General features: G+C 65.2%; 4 protein-coding genes across 13 annotated transcripts; 2 read left to right on the top strand and 2 right to left on the bottom strand.

The window, feature by feature from the left end:
* Nucleotides 1-990: 990 nt before the first annotated feature.
* Nucleotides 991-4,989, top strand: GPR37L1 (G protein-coupled receptor 37 like 1). The gene is made up of 2 exons (XM_006078462.4): nt 991-1,778; nt 3,737-4,989. The coding sequence occupies exons 1-2, from the start codon at nt 1,017-1,019 to the stop codon at nt 4,538-4,540; spliced, it is 1,566 nt and encodes a 521-aa protein (XP_006078524.3). The 5' UTR covers nt 991-1,016; the 3' UTR covers nt 4,541-4,989.
* Nucleotides 4,990-7,915: 2,926 nt separating this feature from the next.
* Nucleotides 7,916-15,234, bottom strand: ARL8A (ADP ribosylation factor like GTPase 8A). Of its 2 annotated transcripts, none has more exons than XM_025285253.3 (7): nt 14,926-15,234; nt 10,961-11,041; nt 10,702-10,775; nt 9,596-9,689; nt 9,392-9,459; nt 9,121-9,191; nt 7,916-8,835 (listed from the first exon to the last, which is right to left on the bottom strand). In XM_025285253.3, the coding sequence occupies exons 1-7, from the start codon at nt 15,046-15,048 to the stop codon at nt 8,786-8,788; spliced, it is 561 nt and encodes a 186-aa protein (XP_025141038.1). In that variant the 5' UTR covers nt 15,049-15,234; the 3' UTR covers nt 7,916-8,785. The 2 variants fall into 2 exon arrangements, with proteins under 2 accessions (XP_025141038.1, XP_044798525.1); XM_044942590.2 differs by lacking the exon at nt 14,926-15,234 and adding an exon at nt 14,363-14,742.
* Nucleotides 15,235-16,332: 1,098 nt separating this feature from the next.
* On the bottom strand, nt 16,333-24,965 carry PTPN7 (protein tyrosine phosphatase non-receptor type 7). 9 transcript variants are annotated; one of them, XM_044942587.2, is made up of 10 exons: nt 24,786-24,958; nt 23,712-23,982; nt 23,133-23,316; nt 22,798-22,882; nt 21,650-21,726; nt 20,363-20,500; nt 20,051-20,161; nt 19,369-19,617; nt 18,269-18,382; nt 16,333-17,596 (listed from the first exon to the last, which is right to left on the bottom strand). In XM_044942587.2, exons 2-10 carry the CDS (start codon nt 23,768-23,770, stop codon nt 17,315-17,317), a joined length of 1,299 nt encoding a protein of 432 aa, XP_044798522.1. In that variant the 5' UTR covers nt 23,771-23,982; nt 24,786-24,958; the 3' UTR covers nt 16,333-17,314. The 9 variants fall into 9 exon arrangements, 8 of the variants coding, with proteins under 8 accessions (XP_044798522.1, XP_044798521.1, XP_044798520.1 ...); XM_044942586.2 differs by having other exon boundaries at nt 23,712-24,002; XM_044942585.2 differs by having other exon boundaries at nt 23,712-24,028.
* LOC102402898 (vegetative cell wall protein gp1) lies at nt 24,370-27,337 on the top strand. The gene is made up of 2 exons (XM_025285252.2): nt 24,370-24,777; nt 26,780-27,337. The coding sequence occupies exons 1-2, from the start codon at nt 24,594-24,596 to the stop codon at nt 27,196-27,198; spliced, it is 603 nt and encodes a 200-aa protein (XP_025141037.2). The 5' UTR covers nt 24,370-24,593; the 3' UTR covers nt 27,199-27,337.
* Nucleotides 27,338-27,531: the final 194 nt, after the last annotated feature.

Below are 27,531 nucleotides of genomic sequence, written 5' to 3' on the forward strand. Positions count from 1 at the left end.
GCAGGGGGCTGCCTTTCTTCACTTCAGTCGCTCAGTCGTGTCCAGTTCTTTGTGACCCCATGGACTACAGCAGGCCAGGCCTCCCTGTCCATCACCAACTCCTGGAGTTTACTCAAACGCACGTCCATTGAGTCGGTGATGCCATCCAACCATGTCATCCTCTGTTGTCCCCTTCTGCTCCCGCCTTCAATCTTTCCCAGCATCGGGGTCTTTTCAAATGAGTCAGCTCTTTGCATCAGGTGGCCAAAGTACTGGAGTTTCAGCTTCATCGTCAGTCCTTCCAATGAACACCCAGGACTGATCTCCTTCACGATGGACTGGTTGGATCTCGTTGCAGCCCAAGGGGCTCTCGAGAGTCTTCTCCAGCACCACGTTGCATTTCCCAGGTCGGGGATTGTGGCCCCTCCGAGGTGCAGCCGACGCGCACACGCAGAGCAGGGGGAGCAGAGGGCTGCTGCCTCCTCTCCTCGGTCACCGACCATCTGGCCTGTGTGTGCCTGGCCCTGGCACTTGACCTCTCTGGCCGCGGTTCCCATGGTTTCCACGTCTGAGAAAGAGGACTGTGGGTGTAGAGACTCTTCAGGACCCCTTTCCTGCTGGACTCCTGTATGCTGCGTGACCGAGGGGCTGAGTTTCAGCTCTGGAGTTGGACACACCTGCAGTTTGGATCCCGGCTGTGTGGCCTTGGGCAAGTTACTTTGCCTCTCTGAGCTGCGGTAGCAATGTAAACATGTATGAGGCTTCTATCCGGCAGCCTGGCCCAGGGAGCGCTCACGAACCCTAAGGCTAACAGCAGCAGCGATTGCCCTGTCCCCACAACCCCGTGTGCACGGCCGGGACTGAGGGTGGGCGGCCCCCGAGGGCCCCGCAGGTCTGAGTGCTGCCGCCCGTGGGGCCTGGGGAGGCGTGTCCTGCGGGCGGCACAGAGCACCCTGTGTCCAGCAGAGGGCCCTGCCCTGTCCTGCCTGGCTGCTGCGGGTGGAGGGATGGGGGGTGACCACTGGAGCCGGCTGGCAATGCCAGACGCCCGGTGGGGGCGGGCCCAGCAGCCAGCTGCCCATCGAGCCGGGCCCGCACTTGGCCTGGCCTCGCCTCTGTGTGCGGGCAGCCGTGCCACTCGTCCGGCCATGCGGTGGCCGCTGGGCACCTCTCTTGCCATGTGGCCGCTGGGCATCTCTCTTGCCATGGTGCTGGCAGCCGGGCCCGAGAGGGCCCCTCAGGGGGTCCGGCTGCAACAGGGTGGGCACCAGCCTGCAGCCCAGGAGCAGCTGGACCGGTCCAGGCGAGGAGCTGAGCGGGAGCACGCCAAGGGATTGCAGCAGTACGTGCCCGAGGGGTGGGCTGAGTACCCCCGGCCCATCCGCCCCGCTGCCCCGCAGCCCACCCAGCCTTGGGTGGCCGCCAGCCCCTCCCCGGACCGGGCCAGAGCGACTGGGGGCAGCGGGCAGGAGCCCCGGGGCAACGTGACGGGGCCGCCCGGCTGGCGCCTGCAGGTGCAGAACCCACTGTACCCAGTGACTGAGCACTCCTACGGGGCCTACGCCGTCCTGCTGCTGGCCCTGCTGCTGTTTGCCGTGGGCATCGTGGGCAGCCTGGCGGTCATGTGCATTGTGTGGCATAGCTACTACCTGAAGAGCGCCTGGAACTCCATCCTGGCCAGCCTGGCGCTCTGGGACTTCCTGGTCCTCTTCTTCTGCCTGCCCGTCGTCACCTTCCACGAGATCACCAAGCAGAGGCTGCTGGGCGCCGTGTCCTGCCGGGCGGTGCCCTTTGTGGAGGTGAGTGTGTGGCCGGGGAGAGCCCATGGGGCGGGGGCAGGGGGCTGCCAGCATGGGCGGAGAGAGTGCGCGAGGCCCCCCAGGCCTGTCTCACTTCTCCCCCAGGTTGGTCAGGGAGGCACATGCAGCTCTCAGGGCCCCCCGCCCCCCAGCCCGGCTCCCGCCTCCAGCAGCCTCAAGGCGGCCCCCTTCTCTCCCGCTGAGAGCTCCCTCCCCTGCCTTAACCCCTCTGTCTTCCCACCCAAGAAATGGCTCTGTCCTGTGCCCCCTCTCTGCCCCTCAATTTCCTGCCGCCTCAATCGGTGCACGAAGGGAGATTCCAATTCCCTGCAGGGCCCCACCCCCCTAACCAGTCAGGCCTGTACCCACCCCCCGAGTGCAAACACGGAAGCGGAGGCCCTCACTGCGACCCTCGTCCCTGCCATCAGCCTTGCTGCTGGCTCCGTCCTCTGAAAGTGGAGCCCTGGTTCTGGGGGCTGCAGCTGAGATCGGGGCATATTGGGGTGTCCCTGGGAAGGTCAGACCTCCTTTCCTGTTTCTGTACCTCCCAACCAGGGGGTAGACCAGATGGCCCTTTATCTCTGGGCCCTTCCTCACTCGGTGCTGATGGATGTGTAGACCGGAAGGAGAAAGTGCAATCAAAACAACGCCAAAATACCCCAAAATAAGTGCATTTGTGTGGGACACAGCGAGGCCACCGTGTCTGTACAGCCAGCAGCCTTCCAAATGTTGTTTACATGGGGCTCAGGGAGTAATGAGGGCTAGACTGACCATGCCCCCCAAAGCCGCGCTCCTTCCGGGGGCTGAGTGAGTGGGCGGCCGGCCTGAGTGGGGAAGGAATCAGGATGAGCGTCTGAATGCTGCCGTCTTCCCAGTTCTCGCCGCGTCCTGTGAACTAGTGATGAGTTCTCATTCGGACAGACTCGCTGAGGCTCAGCAGGCGGCACAGCCTTTTTCTGCCCTCCCCAGCCCAGGGTGACCACCCAAAGTGCTCAGACCTGAAAGAAGCCGCCCGGCTGGGCGCAGCTTTGCATCTCAGTTACCTGGAGCTCGGAGCCCCGCTGAGCCATGGGGGTCAGACACGGGGCCCTGGAGGCGGGCAGACCAGCTGAGGGACCAGTGTGGGGCACTTCACCTGCCCTAGCTCGGCCCCCTCATGGGTGGCGGGTGATCTGCGTCACCGTGGCCGAGTGAACGCTCCACGGACGACAGGTGTGACAGCGTGCTTGGAGGGAAACGACTCAAGGGAGGGTTTTACCAGGAGGGTCTCGGGGGAGGGAGAGGGCGGCTCCCTGTGAGGCCTGGCTGCAGAGTCGTGGCTGCGGGGAGCCGGGCCCCGCCCAACTGGGGTCCCGCACGCCTGCCCCCTCCACAGCCTGGAGGACAGGTCACCGTGAGCCCTCCCTGCAGGCTGGTATCGGTGAGAGGTGAGGGACAGATGGCTGCTGGGCCCTTTTGTACGGGCCCCAGGAGGCCCTGGGCGGCGGAGTGAGCTATAGGGTTCCAGGGGGCTGTTCTGGGAGGAAAGGAGAGGCTGTGTTGTTTTCCTCCAGGCCTGGGGCCTGCCCGCAGAGGGGTGGGGCCCCCACAGCACGCCCCAGCAGGGAAGGGAGGTCCAACGGGGGAGCCCCCCTCTCCCTGGCACTCGCCTCCTCTCTGCTCACAGGGCAGTCGTCCTGTGTGCTGGGTGAACAGGCTGAGCCTGGGTGGGCCGGTCTGGAGGGGCTGCCTCCCCGGGTGGCCCGACCCTGGGCCTCTCCGGCAGGGAAACGCAGGACAGAGAGCCTGTGTCTGCACCCCTCAAGGCTACGCACCCCCACCTCCACGCACCCAGGAGACACGGGCATCCACAGCCCGGCAGGCCCAGGACCCCTGCATCCCTGCCTTCATCCTCGGGGATGATTCCTGAAGTCCCAGGAGCGTGGTGCTGACCCCTCTCCCCACCCCGCGCCCCGCAGGTCTCTTCCCTGGGCGTCACCACCTTCAGCCTCTGTGCCCTGGGCATCGATCGCTTCCACGTGGCCACCAGCACCCTGCCCAAGGCCAGGCCCATCGAGCCGTGCCCGTCCATCCTGGCCAAGCTGGCAGTCATCTGGGTGGGCTCCATGACGCTGGCCGCACCTGAGCTCCTGCTGTGGCAGCTGGTGCGGGAGCCCAGCCCTGCTGCGGGCTCCGTGGATGCGTGCGTCATGAAGCCCTCGGCCCACCTGCCTGAGTCGCTCTACTCACTGGTTCTGACCTACCAGAACGCCCGCATGTGGTGGTCCTTCGGCTGCTACTTCTGCCTGCCGGTGCTGTTCACGGTCACCTGCCAGCTGGTGACGTGGAGGGTGCGGGGCCCACCGGGCAGGAAGCCGGAGAGCCGGCCAGGCCCGCAGGAGCCGCCGGGGGCCCGGCCCAGCAGCACCGTGGCAGGCCTGGCTGCCCTTCACGCCCTCTGCGCCCTCCCCGAGAACGTGTGCAACGTCGTGGCCGCCTACCTGTCAGCCGCGCTCACGCGCCAGACCCTAGAGCTGCTGGGCCTGGTCACGCAGTTCTCCACCTTCTTCAAGGCGGCCCTGACGCCGCTGCTGCTCCTGTGCGTGAGCCGCCCGCTGGGCCGCGCCTTCCTGGACTGCTGCTGCTGCTGCTGCGAGGGCTGCGGCGGGCGGGCGGCCCCCACCGGCCCCCGCGCCAAGCTGCACACGGAGCTGTCCGCCTCCGGCTACTTCCACAAGCCCCGTGATGCGCCCCCGCTCCTGGCCCTGGGCACGCCCTGCTGAGGCCCAGCCGGCCCGCGGTGGGGGAGCTCTGTCCAGAGGTGGGCTCGGCTCCCCGGGCTGGGGTCCGGGTCTGCCGGAGCCCCTCCCTGCTGCGCTGGGGCCTGCCCACCCATGCGCTCACCGGGGTGGTAGTCCTGCAGGCCCTTAGAGCTGCCCTGAAACTCTCCGGAACCTCACCTGGCCCCGCCCCCGCCCCCCTCCGCAATCTGGAGCCTGACCGCACCTCCCGTGTGCTCCTCTCTGCACCGTGCCCCCAGGACCGGGCTCCTCCCTGGGCACGGCCGACCCCGCGCTGCACGCCTCCTTTGGGCACCGTCCCCCCGGGAGGACTTGTCTCTTCATCCACCTCCTCCTCCGATGTACCCCCGGTTGACCTGTCCCCCCCGCTCCCCGCTCAGGTGCTCCCCTGTAGAAGGCCCCTCTTGGAAAGCAATAAACTAGGTAAACAAGCCCTGTGCCCACGGGCCTTTCTTACGCCACATCCCGGCAGCGCCCAGGTGCACCTGGGCTTTGCCTCCTGGCCACTGCCAGCCCCTCCTGGCCTGTGGCTGGTGTCCTGTCCAGCCTGGGGCGCCATGACTTTGAGGGCAGAGTGAATGGAAAGGCTTGGGGGCTGGGGCCCTGTGCCCTCGGTCGGGCCTGAACCCAGCCGTCCCCGTAAGAAGGCTGGAAACTTGTCTCCCACGGAGGGCCCTCTCACTGCTCCCTGCGCACAAAGCCCCCATTCGAGGGTCTGCCTCTGAGAACGGCTCTTGTCTGGCTTCTTAGAACGGACTGTTCAGCCCACAGACAACCCAGCCGCCTGCCCTCCGCCTGCCCCCACCCCACACCCTCGCTGTAGCCAGAGCTCCGACGCCCCCCCTCCAAGTGTTCTTTCCTCTCGCTTCTTTCCTCTCACCGCAACACGGGGCCTTCCAGAGGCCCCTGAGCCTCATCTGGGCCCAGAGAGTTTGGCACAAGGTCAGCCAGGGGGGCGCCTTGGCTGAGGCCCCAGGAGCCTGCCCTCCTGTCTGACATGCAGCTCTGGGTCTCCTGGAGGGGAGTCCCCACTGCCAGCAAGTCCCCGCTGCCAGCTGTGCCCCGATCACCCGCGGGCCCAGGAGGGTCCCCAGGGCGGGGGCAGGGTGGTAGAGTGCCCGAGGCTCCCTTCTCTGCTGGTTACCCCACCCACAGCCCTTGGCCTCAGCCTCCTTCCCCCGCGCCCCGGGATCTTAGCGGCCTTGTTCTCTCTCCCTGGCACCCACCCCCAGGACGGGTGACACCAAGGGAGAGGGAGGCCGTTGCTAGGTGATGGCGCTGCTGGGCGCACACTCTTTGTACTGCGAGAGGCAGGCAGCCACCACAGTGACTGAAGCCCCCAGCCTCGTCTGCAGTAGCTTAGGATGGAGGAGGAGCAGGCTGGGGGTGGGCCAAGGGCAGGCCGGGTGCCCTCCCCAACTTCCTCTCTGCACCCCCCAGTCCCAGATGCACCAGCAGCTTCCTATGGGATATGGGGGGGCGGTGAAATGGGGACGAGCAGGGCGGGGGGCCCCACCACATCCTGTCTGGGGGCTCTGCCAAGGGGCACCCTTGCCTCTCCCAGCTCAGAGCCGTGCGAGGAGACGGCGGCCCCGAGGCCCGGCTCGCCCCGCTGCCCCGGGCAGCCAACGTGAGTGGCTTGCAGAATTAAGTCAGCCAGCAGGCCAGCGGACCTTGGGAAGAAGCCACAGTCCCTTGGGCCTGGCCAACCGGGGGAACAAAGCTGCATTTGTTGCTTAGGGGTCCTGGGCCTGGGGTGGGGGTGCTGGTTGGCAGTGGCGAGCAGTGGACTTGAGCTGGGTTTTTAGGGGATACCAGCCAGCTGGGAAGGGCCAACCCACTGAGCCCCCCACCCTCCCCCACACTTGCAGTCAGAATTGCCTCCCTTGGGCAGACTGGACGCAGTTCCTGGACCCCAGTGAAGCAGGACAAACCCCTCACAGAGGTCTGAAGTCACTGGAGGCCTGAGACAGGACTCCTAGAGCTCCAGGCAGGAGGCCCAGTGTCCAGCACCTTCCCGCCTGTCCTCCCCTGGGGGTGCAGTTCTGCAGGGCGGCAGAGGGCCCCACCCCCACCGCGGTGCAAGAATCTGCAGTCTGTCCTATAGGCGCCTGCTGTGTGCCCTGGGCAGGAGGGTGCCTCCTGGCTGGTGAGCAGCTCATCCTGTCTCAGCTCAAGTCCTGCCCTTCTCGGAGGACACAGGAGGCCAGAAAGGCAGGTCACCGGATCCCCGCATCCTGTTCTCCAGACCGTGGGTGCTGGTCCTGCCCCAGCGCCCCAGGCCACGGCATTGCCAGCCACCGAGAAGCCAGGAGGACCATCCTAGCCCTGGACCCCCTTGCCTATTCCTGAGGGGCTGGTCAGCGCGCGTGCACGCTCAGTTGAGTCTGACTCTGCACCTGCTTGGATTGCAGCCCGCCAGGCTCCTCTGTCCGTGGAACTTTCCAGGCAAGAATACTGGAATGGGTGGCCATTTCCTCCTCCAGGGGATCTTCCCGACCCAGGAAGATCTAGTCTCCTGCATTGCAGGCAGATTCTTTACCACTGAGCCACCTGGTAAGGCACCCCAAAGTCATCTGGCTCCATTTGCCAAATTCCATCAAACTCCGCGGCAGTGGGGAGCCCCTCTCCAGGCAGGCCACTCCTCCCTGCCGTTCTGATGACCGGAAGGAGCCTCCAGGGGAAAGCACGGAGGACGTACCGAGCTCAGAGCCACCAGGGGAGGCCCGCCTCCCAGGACCCTGGAAGCTGCTTTCTCCCAGCAGAGGATGGATGAAGCCTGCTTGTAGGGCCGTCCCATTTCTGGGCGGAGGGGAGCCCAGTGGGGCGGGGCTTACGGTAAAACTGGGTCAAGATGGCCCCGATTTGGGAAGGATTTTCGAGAAGCCGGGCGCAAGGCTCTGAGGTGCTATGGAAGTAGGGTGGTGGTGGGGTCTTGGTGGAAGGAGGGAGGGCGCGGCCTCTCCTGGGAAACCAGCAGCCCCGACACCAGCGGCGGAGCGGGTCGGCTGCGGGCTCCGCACGCCCGGCGCTGCCCGCCCCAGGGCCCTTCACTGGCTCCGCCCGCTCGGGCTGCAGGCGGAGCCCTGAACGCACTGCGCACGGCATTCCGCGCGGAGGCGCGGCCGGGCAGGTGGTGACACCGGCGCTCTCGGGGCCGCTGGCGGCTCAGAGCCGGGGACCAGAGGAGGCGGCTGCAGGCAGGAGCCGGGCCGCACGCGGGGGCCGCTCTGTAAAGAGCCATTGTGTGTCTGGGCCAGCGCGTGCCTCCCGCTGGCTGGGTGCACCCTGGCGGAGAACTGGAGTCCTGAGCCTGCTGGGCCACCGGGGGCAAAGAACCCACATCGTGCAACCCCCCAACACAAAATTGTCGTTTATTCTTGTTAGGAGGCAAAAAAATGTACAGTTACAAGAATCATCTTTCAAACAGAGGTTAAATATGAGCAGAAAAGTGTAAAAAAGGAAGAGGGACATCACTTTACAAATCATTAAATTAAATAAACCAACAGAAAACAAAAATCCAAAGAACCAACCCCCCATGCTGAGTTCTCTCCTTGTGCAACTCTGCAAAATGAGAACAGAAAGTGAGGTGGCCCGTGGAGGAAGGGGCCTGAGGAGGGGCAGGAGCTGGAAGCCGGCCGGCCCGGCGGGGAGGGCGGGCGGCGGGGGCACCTGGGAGGCGGCCCCTGCCCTCCGCCCGGCTGGGGCCGAGAGGGGGGTCCCTGAAGGCTCCCGTCTGCCTGTGACACCCAAACACTGCGGGGACAGACGAGGCTCGGGACGGCCGCCTCTGCCAGGCTGGTGCCCTTCCGGGCGGACCGGCCCCAGCCGACCCCGAGGCTCCCTCCTGCTTTCTCCACCGCCCCCTCCCTGATCCTGGCTGGGCCCTGCAGCATCCAATGGTTGATTTTAGTCTTTGCTTAAATTAAAAAATTAAAATATATATACATATATATACTGTACACACAGGACAATAACAGAGTGTAGGAAAGGGGAGCGGAGAGGGGCGGGGACGGAAAGCGGAGCGGGGAGGGGAGGTTAGGGAGCGGGCGGGAGCCATTTATTTACAGTCGAATCAGGAGTTCAAACCTCAGCAGAACGGGGCTCTGGGGCCCCGGAGGACCCTCCCCGCACGGAGTAGGGAGGGTGGGCTTGGGGGCCGCAGGGGGAGGGGGAGCTCGGCTTCAGGCTGGGAGGCGGTCCCTGGTCCGAGGCGCGGCCGCGGTCTCAGCTCCTCCGCGACTTTGAGTGCTGGATAAGCCACTGTAGAGTGATGTCTGGGGGACAAGGGAGCAGGTTACAGGGCTTCGGGGCTGCTTCTCCTGGGGAGAGCGCACACCGGGGGCGAGGGGGCTGCAGCTGGGGTCACCCCACGGGCGGCACAAGCCCGGTTCCGATGTCAGACCCGCTCCGAGCCGCGCAGGAGACAGAGACGGAGCCCCGGGGGGCTCGCCCAAGACCGCACACCAGTGGACGCAGGGCGGGGGCTTCTTGCCTCCGGTCCCACCCGGGTAGCCCGGGGCCTCCCCTCCTGCCCCGCCCCGCGGACCCCCCACACCCACCGATGTTGTCCTTCTCTTTGCAGGAGATGGAATAGCAGCAGATCTCTCGGTCCTGGATGGCAGACAGGTTCCTGCGGGGACCACACAGTCTCCTGAAGCTGCCGCCTCGGGGACTGGGGGCTTGGGGCAGGCAGGGGACTTGGGACGGGGGAGGCGGGGGGAGGGGCGGGGAGGAGCGCGAGGGGAGGGCCCGCGGGCGCCACCGCGCGGCGGGTGCCGGGAGCGCGCGAGCCCCCTGCTCCGCGCCGGGGCAGGGGCGGGGCCCACTCACATTTTCTCGATCAGCTCCTTCTCATCCAGCGCCCCGGGGAGGTCTCGCTTGTTCCCCAGGACGAGCACCTGCCACGAAGAGAGGACAGGGCTCGGACCAGGGCTGCCGCGGCCCGGCCGCCCTGGAGGAGTTGGGCCCAGGGGCCCCCATACCGCCCCACCCGCGCAAAGCCGGGCCCGCCCGCCCACTCCACGCGGGGCTGACCGGGATGCCCTGCAGCTGGGGCTTGTCCAGTAGGTTGTGGAGCTCATTCTTGGAGGCCTCAATCTTCTCTTGGTCAGCGGCATCCACCATGTACCTGGGGGACGGCAGGTGGGGATGCAGTTGACCCCACAGGCCGGGGTGGGGGTGGGAGCTGCCACCTGGGAGGGCTCAGGAAGGGGCTCCGATGGGACAACCTGCAGGGGCCGCGGGGGTGGGGGGGGGGCCTGCCCGCGTTCCGCCCCCGACAGACCCCGGAGAGGCTGCTGCTCGCTCGGCAACACGGGGTCCTGTGAGATGAGACCCGAGTCCTTCCAAGAGTGACCCTCTTATGTTCTCACAGGAGGACTAGACAAGGGGGTAGAAAACTGCAAAGGAGGCTCCAACAGACTTTATGCTCAACATGCTTTTAAAGAAATCAGATTGGGAAGTTCCCTGGTGGTCCCGGTGGTTAGGACTGGGAGCTTCCACTGCAGGGGGTACCGGTTCTATCCCTGGTCCAGGAACTAAGATCCCGCATACCACATGGCCAAAAAACTTAAAAAAATAATAATAATAAAAAATCAGGTTACAGGGTGTAAGATAGGCCACAACGATGTACTTTACAACATACGGGATAGAGCCAATATTTTGGCGTAACTGTAAATGGAGTATTATCTTTAAAATTGTATAAAAATTTAAAAATCAACAACAGTGAAAGCTAAACGACCTTTTATTTGGGCACATATATATGTGTGGTTGTTGCTATTTTTTAAAAGCAAGGGAGGGAATTCCCTGGCACTCTAGTGGTTAGGCCTCCACTGCCAAGGGCCGGGCTTAGGGAACGGAAGTCCTGCAAGATGTGTGGTGCGCCAACAATGAAAGAGAAAATAAAGGGAAAAAGGAAAAAAAAAAAAAAAGTGAGGGAATGAACCACTAAATCACATAAAATTCAGGACACAGGTGAGTCTGAGTCGGGGGAGGTACACGCGGAGGCTTCCGCACGAGGCGGCGGTGATCCGACTCTCAGGCTGGACTGCTGGCGTCCAGAGGGTCCGTCCGAGCAAAGGCGAAGCCAAAGCGGCAACAGGGGCTCACGCCGCCGGCCAGGGCCCGTCCCGCGCACTCACACGATGGCGCTCACTCCGCGGCAGTAGCGCTCCCACATGCTCCGGAAGCGGGGCTGTCCCCCGATGTCCCAGAGCTGGAGAGAGGGTGCGGTGTCAGCGGCGGGCTTCCCCCCGCCCTCCCAGGGCTCTTCCGCCGCCGGTTCCCCGGCCCCCAGGCCCCCCCAGCTCCCGTCTGTCCTGGGATCCTCGGCCGTAGGCGCCAGGGTTATTTTATGTTCACTAAGAGAGTCCCCTGGCTGCTCCCCTGGCCCGCGCGCACCTTGATGGTCACGTTCCCCTTGGTGATCTTGCGCATGTTGAAGCCCACAGTGGGGATCATGTCCTCGTTGAACTGTCCTGACTGGAAGGGAGAGTCAGAATTGGGAAAGGGGCCAAAATGGCAGGTGCCAATGGGTGGTCCCCTGTGGCCACGGCCAGGCAGTGGGGAGCCTCTCCTGCCTCCACCCCACCCCAGCAGCCCCTCCAGGCCAGGAGGGGGTCCCCGGCGGGTCCCAAATCCCCCCCCCACCCCTGCCTTCAGGCAAAACGGGGCCCTGACCAAGCCCAGCATCCATCTTGCAGTCGGGCTCTCCTGCGACAAAGAGGGCTCAGGAAGTGGCTCAGCCTGCATGGAGATAGTCCGTCCTGAGGTCCCCCCGCCCCGCCCCGCCCCGCCCCGCCCCCTCCCCATTTATCCTCTGGTGGAGCAGGTGGGGTAAACAGTCAAGATTCACACTTGCACAAGGCAGTGAACGCTCATGTCAAATCCGGGTGGGTACGTCAGCCACACCCCACATGCAATGCACAGCAAGCCATTTCTGGGCTTCTTTGTACTGTACCCATTTGTAGGATGGGTGGTCCTCCGTGGGACCTTGCCAGACCTAGAGCTCCTTGGGGACTAACTCCATTTCCCATAACACAGTTTCAGATTCTAACAATTCTCACTTCTCCCCTCTAAACTGTCTCCATGATCTCTAGATTGTTCTAAACTAGCCACAGGCCTCTAAGCCAGACTACAAGGCTGGACCAAACTCCGCCCAAGGCCGTCTCCACGTTCAGGTATAGGACGCCTCTGCTCCCCCTCGGACACAGGCTGAAGGCGATGCGGTGTCCTTAACCTTGAACCTGAGGGGACAGCTTTGCTCCTCTGTGATGCCACCTTCTGTGGCAGGTGGCAGGAGTCACTTGCCTCTGGCCACACCGAGCGGCCAAGGACCCTGGTCACTGGCCACAGTGGGGACATGGTGGCTTCTTGCTCAGAGCCTGCAAGCAGGAACCAAGTCCCCGGGGCCCCAGCTGAGTGAGACAGACAGATTCCCGTTCATCTTCAGGAGTCATCAAGGCCCTCGGACACGAGCAGGGGCCGCCCAAGACGCATGCTAGGGATGAGGCGATCGAGGGGCTTCAGAGACCCTGAGAGAGCACAACGTGCCTGCGCACACTGGCGAAAGGGTCTCTGGTTTCTGTCAGATATCAAAAGGGTCCAAGAGCCTCTAAAAGTGAGGAAACTCGAGGAAAAGGGAGCGCCTTGAGGAGGCAGCTTCGCTCTTGGCTGAGGAGGGAGAAGCATGTGCGGTTAACCTCTGCAAACCCCGGCAGGGTGGGGGGGGCGCACCCTCACCCCGAGCGGCTAGGAACACGGAGACTGAGGAAGGGAAGCCCACTTCTCATTTACCACTCTTAATGGAGGAGCTTGGACAAGACCTTTGACCTCTCTGGGCCTTGACGTTTCCTTCTGTGAAATGGGGCAGAGGGGTTTGGTTTCCTAGAAAGCGGCCAAGAGGGCTCACAAAGAGCTTGGAAATGGTTTCCATACATGAGGAACCATCATTGCTCCCTGGCGACCAGAACACCCACAGGCTCTCGTAGAAATAAAAAGCCCAGCCTGGCAGAGGAGGGTGCCAGGAGGACCCTCAGGGAGGTAGGCTCCCTGCCCCGGGATTTCCAGGTCAGCAGTGAATCAGAGCTAAGCTGGAACCAGTCACAACTTCATTTCCCGGCTAAGGCCTCAGATCTCACAAGCTCCTCCTTCAAGGTCAGCAGGAACCCTAAAGTTGTCTAGTGGAGCACCCCCTCAGACTTGAATCCCCTCTAGCTCATCCTTCCTGGGTTAGCTACAGCACTCCAAAGTTCTTTGAGTCAAAAATCCATCACCCCAAGATCAGTTCTTCCATTGGACAGTCATTCACACTTTAAAGTATTTGAAAATATTTGTCCTCTAGTTTCCCCTGGGCAAAACACCTCCTACTTGCAGGCAGCACAGCCTTTTCAGAGCTTGGGAAGCTGAGGTTTGGGTTCTCATGAGCACCGGAAGTCTCTCAGGAGCACTGCAAGTCTCTCAATGACGCTGCCCAGCTCACATTAGCCGGCTGAGCAGCTGACACATAAACTCAATTTCTATCTACAGTCAGACTCATAGAGTGAGCAGAAAAAACAAACGGGGAAAAGCTGAGACAAAGAAAGGCCAAATGAAGAGGCCGCCAGCGGGATTCAGAAGGTCAGTGGTGGGCACAAGGGCAAAGCCCAGAGTCCAGACTCTTTGTTTCTTTCTGAAAGACACTCCACTGAGATCATACCCGGGTATGGCCCCAGAGGACCTGAGAACTCTGGACTCGCCCAGACGTGGGCGCTCCCACTGGGCCCCACAAGGATGGGTGTTCCTGGGAAGCCTCTTTCTAGGGAAATTGAGGCTGCACTTTGGGGCTGTGCGAGCTGAGGTGGCACACTTCATGTCGTGATGAGGAAGGTGTGGCGGGGGGCGGGGGGCAGCCTCCCTGTGCACCTCAGACACTCCTGACCCTGGTGGTGGAATCTGTGACTCTGGGATTCCGTTCTGACCTGCCAGAGCCTCCTGCTCTCTGGACACGACCAGGACACAGAAGCACCACCTGGGTGCCTGCAGATCCCAACTGGGAACACGGCTTTGTAGCCGCTCCAGGAGGAGTGCGTCCCTGGGGACCAGAGGTGACGCCCAGGCTGAGCCACGAGAGCAGCGGCAACCGGCCCCTCCCGGCCCCACCATGGTCATCTCTCAGCCAGGCACCTGGCCCCTGCTCCTGGAGCCTGAGCCCAAGTCAACGCCAGTTCTAACCAGGGGTCTCCCTCGGAGGGCCAGAGCCTGGACAGACAGGAGCCCAGACACCATCCTGCCAACAAACCCAGCCTGGGCCCCACGAGCTCGTCCTGCTGGGTGAGCGGCCAGGAGCCCCTGGGCAGAGGACATCACAAACACGTTTAGGAAAGGGAGCCAGTGCCCAAACACACCGTTGTGGGGAATCTAACCCCAGCCTCCCTCCACCCTTCTCTTCGGGGGTGTGCAGAACTGGCAGGGGAGGTACCCAGGCCGGCGGTCACACTTCTCTGTTGACCCATCTCATGCACGCCCGGTCCACGGTTCTCAGAAAACCCAGGCAGGGGACAAGCCAAGCCCTGCCCAAGCCTCCCTCAGCCCCACGGGGCCCAGCGCAGCAGGCTCACAAACGCACAAACGCCGCCAGGCCGCGGCCTCCACTGCAGTTCAGCTTGTCTTCCCCTTTTCTGAGACACATTTTAACTCCTTCCCCACCACCGCCCTGACAGTGAAAGGCTCACACTCCCCCACCCGGGTCCCGGAGCCACTCTCCCCTCTGTCCCCAGAGTGGACCTGCCCCCCCCAGCTCCACCCCATCCTCTGGGTCCCCACCTCCTCTGCAACTTCCGGGCCAGGCGGGGCCTCCGAGCTCCTCGGGGTGCCGTCCATCCCCCCCGGACCTCCAGCTGGGCAGAGGTTCCCTTAGAGGAGGCGTCTGGGCTGGAGCCCTGGGCCCGGGCGGATTCCACTCCCCCCAGAGCATCCCTCTCCCCCGCACCATCAATAGCGCTGGGGTTTCCCCTTCCGGCCAGGCGGGGTTAACCCCCCGGGGTGGGGCTTGGGCCGCCGGGCCCCCTGCCCAAGCCGCAGGGCATCGCATCTCGCGACCCTCCCCGCAGCAGGCCCTGCACTTTCGCCCCGTCATGCGCCCGGCTGCGGTGCGGAAGGAGGGCCCTCTCCGCGGGCGGCGGTCCCTCGGGCCTCGTGACACCCTCGGAGCCGCCAGTCCCGGGCCTGGGCCGCGTCCCCTGTCCCCCGCCCCCCGCGCCCTTGGTGCCATCCCGGCCCGGGCGTGCGCCGCCGGGGCCCCGGGGCCGTGGTAGGCCCCGGGCCTCCACGCCGGGCGGGGACCCGCTCAGCCCGGCGCGGCGGGGGCTCGGGGCCGGCGGCCGTACCGCGATCACGTTGACGAAGGTGGTCTTGCCGGAGTACTGCAGCCCGACCAGCGTGAGCTCCATCTCCTCCTTCCAGAACAGGGCCTTGAACCAGTCCAGCAGCTTGTTGAACAAAGCGATCATGGTCGCTGCGCCGGCCGCGCCTGGTGCCGGCCCCCCGCCGCCCCTGGTGCCCTCGCGCTGCGGCCGGAGCGGCCCTCCCCGGTGCGGCCCGGCTCCGGGCTCGGTGCGGGCGGAGGCTCGGCAGGAGCGCGCGGTGGCCGACGACTCGCTGCCGGGATCGGCGCGCCGATGGGTGTGGCCTCGGCGCGTCCTCCCCCCGCCCGGCCGCCGTCCTCCTCGCCGCCGTCCTCCGGCTCCGCCCGCGCGGCCGGCGGCCCTGCTCGCCCCCGAGCGAGCGCGCTCCTCCGCGCCAGGCCGGCGGGCCGAGCCGCGGAGCATTGGGCGGGGCGCGCCGGTCCCGCGGGCGCGAGGGGGGGCCTGGGGAAAGGAGCTCCGGTTGCTTTTCCCCTTCGCGAGCTGCCGCGTCCTGACGGGCACCCGTCTGGTCTTCCAGGCAGTGGGTCGGAGGTGGGCGAGGGCGCCGTCCAGCGGGAGCATTTCCAGGGTGGACGAGGGTGGTCCGCGGCCTCCCAGGACGCGGGGCGGGGGGGAGGTCTTTGAGATCTTTTGTTCCCTGGGTCCTGGCCTCTGAGCATCTCCGGGTACCGAGCCCCGATCTCTCAGAGGGTACCCGCGGAGAGGAACAGCCGCCTGTGAGCGCTTTGTCAACCACGATGTACCAGAACCCCATGCTTATAAGCCTCTGGCCCAGAGAGGCTTTTACTAGGACCACTGCATACTAGACAGAGAAGATCCTGCCAGGCGGTTTCCGTGAGGCAGGTTTGTGGTAAATGGAAACGTTGGCCTGTACTGGGTAAAAGCCATAGTTGGGCTCAGGAGAGCCGCCGGTGGGGGTGGCGGCCTGCCGGGGTGCTGCTGTCCCCGAGGCCCCCAGCTGCCACCCGCCTTGGCTGCATCTGAGCGTTTGACCTCCATGTGTGTTCATGTGCGTCCATGCGCTTAATCAAAGGTGCGTAAACTTTCAAATAGCAACCATACCTGCCAAACCCTCCCAAGATGACCCCATGATCAGTTGCCAGAATGGTGGGATCGCAGGGTCTCGGCCTGCGGAACGTCCCGAGCGGTTACATGGCCTTTCTAGTCCCTGCTCTTGGTAAGTTCCTCTCTAGCTCCCAAGAAACACCTCTGTCTCCCCCGCCCCCCGACAAGCCCACGCCAGGGTTGCTGTTCCCCGTGTCGCTGGAAGGGCTGTGAAAGTGCACGTTCCGGGGTAAAGAGCGGCCGCCTGTCCCTGCTCTGTGGATTCTTACCCTAACTGCTGTGAAGGGGCCCCGGAGGCCTGAGGACAAGAAGAAGCCTTTATTTCCCCACCTGTTATTCTCCACGGCCTGTCCTCGTGTCTGGACAGGGTTGGGGCAGCAGCACCCAGGAAGGGGGACCCGCCGCCACGTAGCAGCTTTCCTCCTGGGGGGGGGGTGTCTGAGTTCCATGGGCAGCGGGAGTGCCTCTTGAAGGCAGGAAAGCTTCAGGAGGAGTGAGTTCACTCCCAGGTGGTGGTCAGCCCTGAGACTAGACCTGGGGGGCCCTGGACTCGTGCTGACGAGAGACGTGGAGGGCAGTTCGCTCTCTAGGGTAAACTGTGGCGGACCCTGTTCAGCCTGAGCCCCTGGCCCACATAGGTGCTTTAATCCAGGATGCTGGTGGAAAATGGAGGCGTGCGGTCCAGGTGTGCTCTGCAGGGAGAAGGGCATGGCGGGGCTCTTATCTGGAGTCAGGCAGTGCTCTCAGCTCCTTGCTCAGTTCTTGTGTTCTTCCTGGGCACTCACGTCCCTTCTGAGGCTGGCAGGCAGGCTGAGGACGCAGGGTCTCCCATGGGAGTGGCTGGGGTGGGTGGCTGGCAGGTACAGAGGCAGGGGCAGCAGTCTGGACCCCAGGAGGTGTTCCCACACTTTCCTTCTTCTAGAGACTTTAACTGTTTGGTCTGGTCATTTCTGTAGCCTGTTCACCAGACCCCAGTGTGGGCACGGGGCTGGTCTGGGTTTTGCTCTCTTGGGGGTGTCTGGCCTCTGATGTGGGGTGAGGAGGCAGAGTCCCTAGCAGGATGCTGAGGACATAGCCAAGGCAGCACCAGGCTTTTGCCAACTCCGGCCATCGGCCTGTTCTCGGGCTGGACCGAGAACATACCCGGGATGGGTATGATCTTGGGGTCACTTTCTTGCCAGCCCCAGGAAGGGGGTGCAGCTGGAGCAGCTTCTGGGCACCCTCAGGTTGCTCTGCCCTAGTGGCAGCAACACCAGATCCATGTCCGAGGAGGAGACCGAGGCTCTCACATGGGGGTCGCCCCTGTGTCCACTGGGGGCAGGGGGCAGTGGCTAGTGCTCAAGAGCCAGTGTCTGGCCTCGTCCTCACTGGCCAGCTTCCGGGACCCCAGATAGGCCCCTGGGGATTCCCCAGGTCGTGAGGCCCCCTTTCCCCAGGCCCGGGGAAGCGGCCCCGGGCAGGGAGGGCTCCAGGTCAGGGGCTGGGCTCCTCCGGCAGCTGGGCGGCGAACAAGGCCAGGGTGTGGTGCAGGAACTGGTACTGCTCTGCCGTCTGGATCATGCCTCCCCTGCAGGCAGAGACGCACAGCCTTGAGCTGAGGTGGGTGGGGACAGCCTGACCCTCCCGAAGGCCTGTGGCGCCTCCTCCCAGGGGCGTCCTCTCTGTGGCAGACTGGGACTCCCCCCACTGCCCCTGCCTTCCCCACCTGGGAGGAGGGCCCCACGTGGCAGAGGTCTTAGAAATAGTGATTCCCCAGATCTCGTGTTCCCAGTGCTTTCCCATTGGTAAACTCATTCCTCATAGCAGCTCTCCGGGGAGGGGGCCACTGTCTCTCTGGGTAAAGAAGTGGGGGCCCGGGAGACACAGAGACGCTCGGGGGTGGACCCTGTCTCTTGTCTCTACATCAGTGAACTTTTGCAGTTGCCTGTGGCTGTCTTGTTTCCAGAACCAACCGTCCACTGTCTCCCCACTTTCCCCCCTGAGAAAGGTATTTGGAAAAATGGAGACAAGAAACAAAACAGACCGAAAGCTCAGGTGACCCTGTTTAGTAGAGTGTCCTATTTAGCTGTAGCATCCCCCAGCTAAACTCCAGATGGAGATTCTGGCCTGGGTGTAAGGTGCGAAGCTCTTGAAGCCCAATGGGCCCGTTTTCTCCCACAGGAAATGCCCAGAGCCTAAGGGCCTCCAGGAGGCATAGGGCCGCCCACCATGTCCTCACCCCGCTTAGCCAAGCACCCACCTGTCCAGCCGCAGCTGGCACACGATACCCAGGATGTCCACCTCCCCTCGGGCCTTCAGCTGTTGGCAGCCGATGCGGGTGGCGATGAAGCAGCCAGTCCGGCCGATCCCTGCGCTGGGTACAGGGGTCCAGGGAAGGGCAGTCACAGGGGGCAGGCGGGCGGGGAGGGCATCGGCCACGCCTCCGGATGCGCCAATGCCCTCTGACGGTGCCGCTCGCCCGTCGCCTGCCCGTCCTGCCCCGAGTCCTCTCCCCCTACTCCGCTCTGCCCTCCTCCCTTCTTCAGGAAGCCTCCCCTCCTGCGTGAACCCCTGACCCCCAGCATCCGCCGGCTGCACCTGTGGAGGGTCCACAGCCCCCTGCCTGTGCTTGCGGCCACGTGAGCTCCTGAGGACGGGCCTCCCGAACGCTCTGCCTGTCTTTGTTCTTGCCTCACCCCTCCGTCCGCCCGCCTCTTAGCCCCAGGCCCCGGGGCTCTTCAGCGGCACACCCGGGTCTCTGGGCCTGTCCCGTGAGGCCCCTCATCCGCACGCCTGCTCTTACCCTCCAGACTCTCAAGTCCGCCCGCACGTCCCGGGCCCGCGCCCTGACTGTGCCCAGCCTCCGTCAGGCCTCAGGAGCTGCAGCCCCACCCACTGGGGTGCTCCCTGCTCCTCCTTCACCTTCCAAGTCTTAGTTTGGCCTAGAGGTCCTTCCTCCTGGAAGACCGTTTCTGGCCAAAGTCTGGTGGGGGCGGCTTGGTTCTGTGCCCCCAACACCCCCGTCACGCTTCATCACGCTGCATCCTGTTCGTTTTGTCTGCAGACCGTAAAACTGGGCAGTAACCAAACGGTCTTGTTCACACTGTCTCCTTAGCATCGAACTCTGCGCCTGGCAATAACGGGCGTTGAGTGAACATTTGGGGAATGCATAAACGCGCCCTGGTGGCAGGGAGCAGGTTTGTGTCCTCCCGCGGAGCGGGAGCTGCCTCTCTGGACTGTGCCTGGGTGCCCGGCTCACACGTCCGTGTTCTGCACTTGCTGGATGAGCTGGAGATCCCGGTGTGAGTAAGGCCCGGGCCAGCCCCCGCTCCCCTAGGAGCCCCTCTGAGGGGCCCATACCTGCAGTGGACCACGATGGGCCCAGAGCGGGCCGCAGTCTCTGGGCTGTCCTCCACCTCGGCCACCAGGCGCAGCAGGGGCCCCGCCGACTCTGGGGTCTGGTGGTCGGGCCAGGCCGAGAAGAGAATGTGCTTCAGGGCCCGGCGCTGCTCCTGGTGCTGGGCGGGGGCAGGGCGTGAGGAAGGGGCAGCAGAGACCCGCGTTCAGGTCCCGGCCCTGCCTCCCTCCAGCACAGGCCTGCTCCTGGTGCTGGGCGGGGGCAGGGCGTGAGGAAGGGGCAGCAGAGACCCGCGTTCAGGTCCCGGCCCTGCCTCCCTCCAGCACAGGCCTGCGGACGTGTCCCTTAGCCTCATGCACAGGGCTGTGATGCTCGGAGGCCAGAAAGCCGCTTTGGAGAGCGGAAGGCGCCTCCAGTGACGGGGGCTTAGGCTTCATGTGTTGTTAAGCCTCTCATCAAACTGCCGGTCGCCCTCCAGCAGTGACTCCAGGGCCCGCCCTGCTTCCCACAGGAATGGTGGCACCTGCCCTGCCGGCCTGGGGGGGCCCCAGGACGGCACCCGCGTCCCTCTTCCGGGCCCAAGCAGCTCTGCAGGCGTGGGTTCAGGCAGGTCTCCCTGAGCAAACCCGAGACTCCCAGGGGACCTCCAGAGACGGGTGGCCCGGCCCCCGCGGCCCCGGGTACCTGGATGGTGAGCGTCCGCACGGTGTACTCCGGGCACTCCCGCACGTCCTGGACGCGGATGCGGAAGCGCCCGTAGGCCTCCTCCTCTGTGGGCCAGTAGTGGACGCACTTCTGGGCAGGGGGAGCTGGGAGTCAGGGGCTGGGGTCTATCGGCTGGATCAGGGCCCCCCAAGGCATCTCCCTGCCCCCCCGGTGGGCTTGACACCTGCCTCCCCCCGCCCTGGCTTCTGGCTGGGGTGGCCTCCGTGCCCTGTGACTCAGGGACTGACAGGTGTCCTCAGCCCCCGGGGGCCCAGCCTGGAGCCGCCCCACCTCCTTGCCCTCTCGGAGCTGCGTGAGCATGACGATGAGGGGCGCCTCTTCCTGCCACACCATCTCCCAGAAGTCCGACACCGTGTTGGGCATGGGGCCCTGGGTGGCAATGTAGGCCTTATCCTGCCCGCCGTAGCCCTGTAGGCGGGGAGGCAGGCGGTGAACGCGGGCCCGGGGCGGCCCGGACACTCACGTCAGGGACGCACGCACCGGGAGCCCCGTGCTGGCCGGGACAGCCAGCAGAGCGCGGGCCTGGGGTGGCCGGGACACACGCGTCAGGGACGCGTGGGTGTGGGTCAGACTCGACAGCGTGTTGCGTTCAGTCTTCCTGGGCCTCCGTGAATGGTCCCTTCCTTCCTCTGCCTTCTACTAGCACCAAAGGCGGGGAAAACCGTTGCCCTTTGACATACTACTTTGTGGAGTCAGCAGCGAGGCGTAGCACACCCCTGCCAGCCCTTTTTCTCCCCCTCAGAATCCTCCTACTCCTCAGGGGATGGGGGATCCAGACCATTCACTGGCCCGCGCTTCACCCCCAGGCCCTCAGTTCAGTTCAGTTCGTATCTGACTCTTTGCAACCCCATGGACCACAGCACGCCAGGCCTTCCTGTCCATTCCCAACCCCTGGCGCTTACTCAAACTCACGTCCATGGAGTCAATCATGCCATACAACCACCTCACCCTCTGTCGTCCCCTGCTCCTCCCACCTTCAATCTTTTCCAGCATCAGGGTCTTTTCAAAAGAGTCAGTTTTTCCGCATTAGGTGGCTGATGCGGGCTGTTCACCTCCGCTCCCGGCCACTGTCCCACCCACTCAGAGCCACCAGAGGGCTCACGTCTGCGCCTGCCGCCTCCCACCCTGCAGGCTGGAGGCTGGAGGCTGGGCACTGGAGACAAGTCTAGGCGAGGAGTCCACCTGGCCTCCCGGCCTCCGGTTCCTTGATTCCTTGACTTAAGCTGCCTCCAAGAAGGAGGGGCCGCCTGGAGTAGCAAAGGCAGAGGGGAGGGAACTGGCCAAATGCCTCACTGGGCTGCAGACCTGGGAGTCTTGGGCTGGGGCGGCCAGCGCCACTCTCCGTGGAGAGGCTGGCAGGTGTGGGGGACCAGGGGCAAAGGAGACTGGGGTCTTCCTTCCAGCACCTGACGTCTGCTGTGTGCATCCTGGCGTCCTGGCCTGTTCCAGGAGCTCATGGGGTTGGAGCCAGGACACCAGGTGCCCCGCTGCACTGGGAGGTGTCCTGGGGTGGGGGTGTCTCTGGACACAGCACCCCCTTCCCTGCCAGCAACTCACCCGAATGTAGTTGGCATTGATGTAATCCCCATCCTCCTGGCTCTGTGCCCGACCCAGACAAACTCGGCTCTGGGGGTCTAGAAGTGAAAACCAGCAGAAGTCAAAGGGCAACCAGCAAAGCAGCCGCATGCAGGGCGGGCAAGAGGACAGCCCTGTGCCTGTCAAGGTGCCTGCGAAGAGCAGGGGGCCGCAGGGCGTTTCTGAGCAGCAGAGGCCGAGGCCAGAGCAGTGCCAGGAGGTGGCAGGACGGACAGGCGGGAGGGGGCAGCTACTAAGCATTCCAGCCTGAAGGTGAGAGAGGGGCGGAGAGGGGTCACGGCAACAAAAACAGAGAGAGATGTTCGAGGAAGAGCTTCTCCTGAATGACCCTACTGGAACTCAGGCTCCATCCCATGCCCGCCCGACCCCTTGAGTCAGCCTCTAAGGGGGCCTTTCTCCAGCTCCAGTCCAGGCCCAATGAAGACCCTGGCTCCCAGGGGCCAGCTGGTCCGGGCAGAGGGCACCTCAGGGCCCAGAGCAGGCTGCCCCTGCCCCTTCCTTGGGCCCTAACAGGCTGGCAGAGGGCTGCGGCCTCCAGACTGGGGGCTGCTGGGGGCAGCTGGTCAGATAAGGCTGCTCTGCGCGGAGCGGGGAGGAGAACCTTCCGGGCCTCGTGGTCAGCGGGCCCCGTGCGTGCCTCCGAATACAGGAGGTGCTGACCCGGGTCTGCCAGCCTCGTGAACCCTGCCTGCCGCCTCCTCCTCCATCTGAGATCCGCAGCATCTCTCAGGAGCCGTCCAAACGGGGTTCGTCCCCTGCAGACGGTGCGGGCCGTTTCCCAGGCGGGAGGAACAGGAGGAAGGGGGTTGGTGTGCCTGACTGTGTGACCTCAGGCAAGCTACAGGACTTCTCTGTAACTCGGTTTCCTCATTTGGAAAACAGGGGTCAGACCAGCACACACTGACTACCCGGGGCCACGCTGAGCAGTGCTGGCCACAGCGCGGGCCTAGCCTCAGGCTGGCATGGTTTCTGCCCCCCTTCCCTGGCCAGGGCCAGGCGGGGGCACCCCTCTGTCAAAAGAAGAGGCCCCATGCAGGGCAGCCCCATCCTGGCTGAGGCCATGTCTTGCCCTCTGAACGCCTCCACCCCAGCCCCACCGCAGTCCTTACTTGGCAAGATGGTCTTATATCGGTCCTTAGAGGCATGGCCAGGAATATCCAGGTCTTCGGGGCTGACGAAGTTTGAGGGGATCCTCTGGCAGGGGTGGGGGAGGAGGTGCGTGAGCAGTGGCCTCCTTCCTGGCCTCCCTTCCCCCACTTCTCTGGTGGAGGGGCCCCATTCCCTCCTGGCATCGGGAGGCGGGTCTGGATGGGGTGCAGGGAGAGGGTGGAGCCTTCTCCTTCCTGGAGCCCCTGGGGTTCTGTCTCCCAAGGGCCCACGGGGACAGGCCTGCCAGCTGCTCCTGATCCAGAAGGGCAGTGACTCGGGGGGCCCTTGTTCTCACCAGGAACTCCTCCTCCAGCTGTGTGGGACTGGGCGGCTGGTGCTGCAGGGCCTGCCGGCTGAGGGGGCGCCCGGCCGTGCTCAGGAAGTGCAGCGTGACCTCCTGGGGCGTGCGCACGGAGCAGATGGGCTCCACAGCCCCCAGGGACCGCACGTCCAGCATCAGGGCCACGTTGGAGCCGCGCCTACAGCAGAGACGGCGCGGTCGGCCTCAGTCACGGCTGTCCTGGCACCACTGGCGGCAGGCTCCTTGTCTCCTCTAGACCCCGAGGCCCAGGCCCCTGGCACCCCCGCCCCTCATTGGCCAGCGAGGAGGCTCCAAACCCAGCTGCTGCCTCCAGCTGCCCCCATTGCCCATTCTTGGCTGGGCCCCTAAAGCTCAGACCCACACCCAGGCCCGGAGGCTCCAGGCCCCTCGAGGGGTGCTCAAGCCAGCCTGGGACTTGGGGCGCAGGCGCAAAGCTGACACAGATATGCAAATGAGCAGTCTGGTTTCCTTTGCTTGGGGAGGCATGGGGGTCCCACTGGAGGGGCAGCGGAGGCAGGCAGGCCCGGCTGGGCCCTCCCGACAGGGTCTCACCTCTCCTGCAGCCGCACGTGCTTCTTGGCTGGGGCCTGGTCTGGCGGAGGCTGGGTCATGGCTGCCCCCGAAGGCAACTATGAGGGCGATGGGGAGGCCGGAGCGTTGCTCTGGAGCGGCCCCTGGGCCTGGACCATGCTGGGGGCGGCGTCCCCGGGAGCTCACACGGCCATGTGGCTTGGCCTCTAGGCTGTTGGGCAGCCTTCTGCCCTTGGGCACCTCGGGTCTTCTCGCTGTCTTCCGTTGTTCCCCAGGAAGCAGCAGCGTCACTCTGTGGGAAGGCCAGGATCTCTGCAGGGGCGTAGGGTGGTGGCCGCCTGGGGTTAGCGCGAGGGCGAGATAAAGGGTCACGACGGAGCCGAGATAGGACGGGATCCCGAGGAACCCGGAGGGGCAGGGGCCAGGGGGCAGCAGCCGGGGGGCGGGCGGCGTGCAGCCGTTCTGGGTGGAGGGTGGGCTCACACCCCTGGGTCTTCAGGGGCCTCCTCTGGACAAGAAGGTGGACCTCCGGTGTGCTTGGGGCAGCCGGCCCTTCCACCCAAGGTCGACCCTGCCTCTGGGGTCTCCGGCCCGGGCTGGGGGCTGGGGGCTGGGGGCCCGGGCTGGGGGCTGGGGGCTGGGGGCCCGGGCTGGGGGCTGGGGGCCCGGGCTGGGGGCTGGGGCTGCCTTCCTCCCGCCCATCCCCCACAGTAACCGTCACAGGAAGTGGCCTCACTGAGCCCGCGAGCGCGGAGCCTGGGGAGGCGACAGCTGGGGGCACAAGCCGGGCGCCTCGCCGAGGGCACGGCCTGCCTCCAGGCCAGGGCCCGGCCCGGAGCTGAGCTGGAGTGTCGGGGTCGCCGCGCCCACAGGGTTTGAGTGGGCAGGGGCAGACACAGCAGGATGCCTGTCTGCCCTCCCCGCCCCGCCGTGCCCTGCCCGCCCTCGGGGCCATCAGCAGCGTCGGCGCCCCTGCCCACCCAGCGTGTGACCCCCCGGGTGCCCTCCTGCTTGCCCTCCCGGGGCCGCCCTCCCAGACCTCCGTATCCAACGACCTGGGGCCTCGGGGCTCCTCCCCGCCCCTCAGGTACTTACGAGGTGGCTGTGTCCCCAGGCGCCTCTTGCCAGCTGTCTGTCTGTCTGTCTGTCTCTGAGGGCTGGGGAGGCCTCAGGAAGCCCGCTTCCTCCCTCCGCCCCTCCTAGCTGCCACCCACGCGCACCCAGCTGCCTGTTGCCACCAGCAGGGCCGGCGGCCTCCCGCCTCTGACCCCGCGGCCCGGCCTGTCCACACCTTGGCCACAGCCCGGCCCTGACCACTGCCTCCCTTGCAGGGCTTCTCCTCCGGGCCCTGGTCGCCTCTCGCCTCTGCCTGCTTGCTGGGCACGGCGGGGCCGACCCCCACCCCAGACTGCCCCCCGGAAGCCCTTGCCCCTTCAAGCTGCGGGAATCCCACCAGGAACAGGGAGAAGTAGGCACACGCGGGGGTGGGGAAGGGGGGCAGGAGTCTCTCTCCACGAAGGGAAAGGCTCAGGCCAAGCCACAAGGGTCAACCCCAGGCCCCCAGCTCCGAGCAGGTCTGAGCCAGGTCAGCCACTCTGGAGGTGGGCAGTAGAGATACCTCATAGCAGGGTCTGGGGGCTTCCCCCACCCCCAGCCCCACAGGCCTTCTCCCAGAACCCTGACATCTACTCAGTGACCCATGGAGGGTGGACAGCCTCTGGTTCTCGCACAAGGCGACCCCCATGTCTGCTTTGCTGCTGGGGCGCCTGGAGCCTGGGCCCTGGGTAGGGGAGACCCTAAGTCCAAGACCCCACTGGCCTGCCCCTGGCTTACCCAGCAGGCCTCCTGTTGGCTCCCTGCTGGGCTCCTGTCCCCTGGAAACATCCCTGACACCTGCTCCTCCCCTCTGGGCGTCCACAATCCCATCCTCACCCCGCCACCCACTTCGCTGATTCAGCCATCAGAAGGTGACAGCGAAAAGCGCTGTGCGCGACAGGCCGGGGCGGCATGAGGAGGCGGGGGGACAGGCCGGGGTGGCATGAGGAGGCGGGCGGCAGGTGGCATGAGGAGGCAGGGGGCAGGTGGCATGAGGAGGCAGGGGGCAGGTGGCATGAGGAGGCGGGGGGACAGGCCAGGGTGGCATGAGGAGGCGGGGGGACAGGCCGGGGTGGCATGAGGAGGCGGGGGGCAGGTGGCATGAGGAGGCGGGGGGACAGGCCGGGGTGGCATGAGGAGGCGGGCGGCAGGTGGCATGAGGAGGCAGGGGGCAGGTGGCATGAGGAGGCAGGGGGCAGGTGGCATGAGGAGGCGGGGGGACAGGCCAGGGTGGCATGAGAAGGCGGGGGGCAGGTGGCATGAGGAGGCGGGGGGGCAGGTGGCATGAGCAGGCGGGGGGCAGGTGGCATGAGGAGGCAGGGGGCAGGTGGCATGAGCAGGCGGGGGGACAGGCCGGGGTGGCATGAGGAGGCGGGGGGCAGGTGGCATGAGGAGGCGGGGGGCAGGTGGCATGAGCAGGCGGGGGGCTGGCTTCAGGCAGGGCAGGGTGGCCCTCTGGTGCTCGGGGGCCCGAGCCAGGGGAGCCCAGGTGGAAGGGATGAGGCAGGAGCCTGGGGACCCCTGGCAGACCGGGGGGCATGGGCTCCAGCTCAGCTGGCCTGAAACCCACCCGTGTTTCCACTAGTGGGTAGCGGGGGACCTGGGAAAGGAAAGGGGGGCAGAAGGGGGTTGGAAAGAGGGCCACCCTCTCTGGGGCAGGCTGCTGATTCTTATCACAAACAGGAAGCTAGGAACCGCAGGAGTGGGGGAGGAGGCGGGGATGTGTGCCCCGCACTACACCACTGCCCCCAGGCCCCTAAGGTCTGGCCTGCGGGCTGGGAGCGCCCCTCCCTCAGGGTTTGAGGGGCTGGAGGCTGTGCTTTTGGCTGGAGAGGTGGGGGCCCAGAGGTGCAGAAAGTGGGTGGAGGCGGGGTGGGTAACGGTTGGGCGCCAGGTAAGACCCCAAGGACGGCTCAGTTCCCTTTGGCTGTATTTGGGGGCGAGTGTATTCACTCACCTTGCCTCCTGCTCCCCCCGCGCCCCTTTCTGCTAAGAGATGCCTGGACATCGCTGGAGGTGCAGACACAGCTGGGGGAGCCAGGCACCAGCAGAAGCCTCAGAGAAGACAGGGCCCTGCAACAGCCCCCAGCCTGGCATGGGCCCTGTCCAGGGTGGACTCTGCCCATCCAGGATGCGGGGTGTAGGCAAAGGCCTGGAGGCTGTGGGAGTGACTCCCGTCCTGAGCCTCCCCAGCTCCTGCTGTGGACCTGGCCCGACAGTGGCTCTCAGGCCACTCTCTCTACCTGCCAACGTGCGTCAGAGCTGCGTGGGGGCACAGGGAGCCAGGAGGCCCCTGCTGAGCCCTGCTGAGACCGGGGTCCCTGCTCCTCCCTGCTTCTCAGGAGCCCTCTCCCCGGGGGCCGAGGAGCACCCCTCCCCCATCGATCAGAGGGCGGGACCAGCGGTGCTCTGAGCTGTAGGCTGGAGAAGTGGCCCCAGGAAGGCCAGGGGCACCAGGGCTGAGGTCTCCGAGCCCCATCCCAGCAGAGCCCCACCCCCTTCCTCCAGCCGCTCCCCAGGTCCAGGGCTGGGAGCCCCAAGGTCGGGAGTATTGGGTATTGTATTGGTGCAGTGGGAATTCCCTGTTCCTGCAGCACCTGCCTGCCCTGGGGTCAAAGGCCGCGCCCTGATAGAGCCCCCAAGGCAGTCTCAGGACTGGCCCACTGTGGGGGCCTGGCTGCCCCGCCCGCCCCGTCCTTTTTGCTCCTTTCGGAGGAGAAACCTTGATCCCGGGTCCCCCCCACAC

The sequence above is a fragment of the Bubalus bubalis genome, chromosome 5 (assembly GCF_019923935.1).
Source record: "Bubalus bubalis isolate 160015118507 breed Murrah chromosome 5, NDDB_SH_1, whole genome shotgun sequence".
Lineage (NCBI taxonomy): Eukaryota > Metazoa > Chordata > Mammalia > Artiodactyla > Bovidae > Bubalus > Bubalus bubalis.

What these genes read in the sequence shown, in the direction of transcription:
- PTPN7 (XM_044942587.2), bottom strand. Translation starts at nt 23,770, where the DNA reads ATGACCCAGCCTCCGCCAGACCAGGCCCCAGCCAAGAAGCACGTGCGG. An exon ending in CACGTGCGGCTGCAGGAGAG is followed by an intron (nt 23,317 to 23,711) that starts GTGAGACCCTGT and finishes TCTCTGCTGTAG; the next exon opens with GCGCGGCTCCAACGTGGCCC. An exon ending in AGCTGGAGGAGGAGTTCCTG is followed by an intron (nt 22,883 to 23,132) that starts GTGAGAACAAGG and finishes CACCCCTGCCAG; the next exon opens with AGGATCCCCTCAAACTTCGT.
- GPR37L1 (XM_006078462.4), top strand. Translation starts at nt 1,017, where the DNA reads ATGCCAGACGCCCGGTGGGGGCGGGCCCAGCAGCCAGCTGCCCATCGA. An exon ending in GGGCGGTGCCCTTTGTGGAG is followed by an intron (nt 1,779 to 3,736) that starts GTGAGTGTGTGG and finishes CGCGCCCCGCAG; the next exon opens with GTCTCTTCCCTGGGCGTCAC.
- LOC102402898 (XM_025285252.2), top strand. Translation starts at nt 24,594, where the DNA reads ATGCCTGTCTGCCCTCCCCGCCCCGCCGTGCCCTGCCCGCCCTCGGGG. An exon ending in GGCTCCTCCCCGCCCCTCAG is followed by an intron (nt 24,778 to 26,779) that starts GTACTTACGAGG and finishes CTTTCTGCTAAG; the next exon opens with AGATGCCTGGACATCGCTGG.
- ARL8A (XM_025285253.3), bottom strand. Translation starts at nt 15,048, where the DNA reads ATGATCGCTTTGTTCAACAAGCTGCTGGACTGGTTCAAGGCCCTGTTC. An exon ending in CCCAGCTGCAGGGCATCCCG is followed by an intron (nt 9,460 to 9,595) that starts GTCAGCCCCGCG and finishes TCTTCGTGGCAG; the next exon opens with GTGCTCGTCCTGGGGAACAA. An exon ending in CAAAGAGAAGGACAACATCG is followed by an intron (nt 8,836 to 9,120) that starts GTGGGTGTGGGG and finishes CTTGTCCCCCAG; the next exon opens with ACATCACTCTACAGTGGCTT.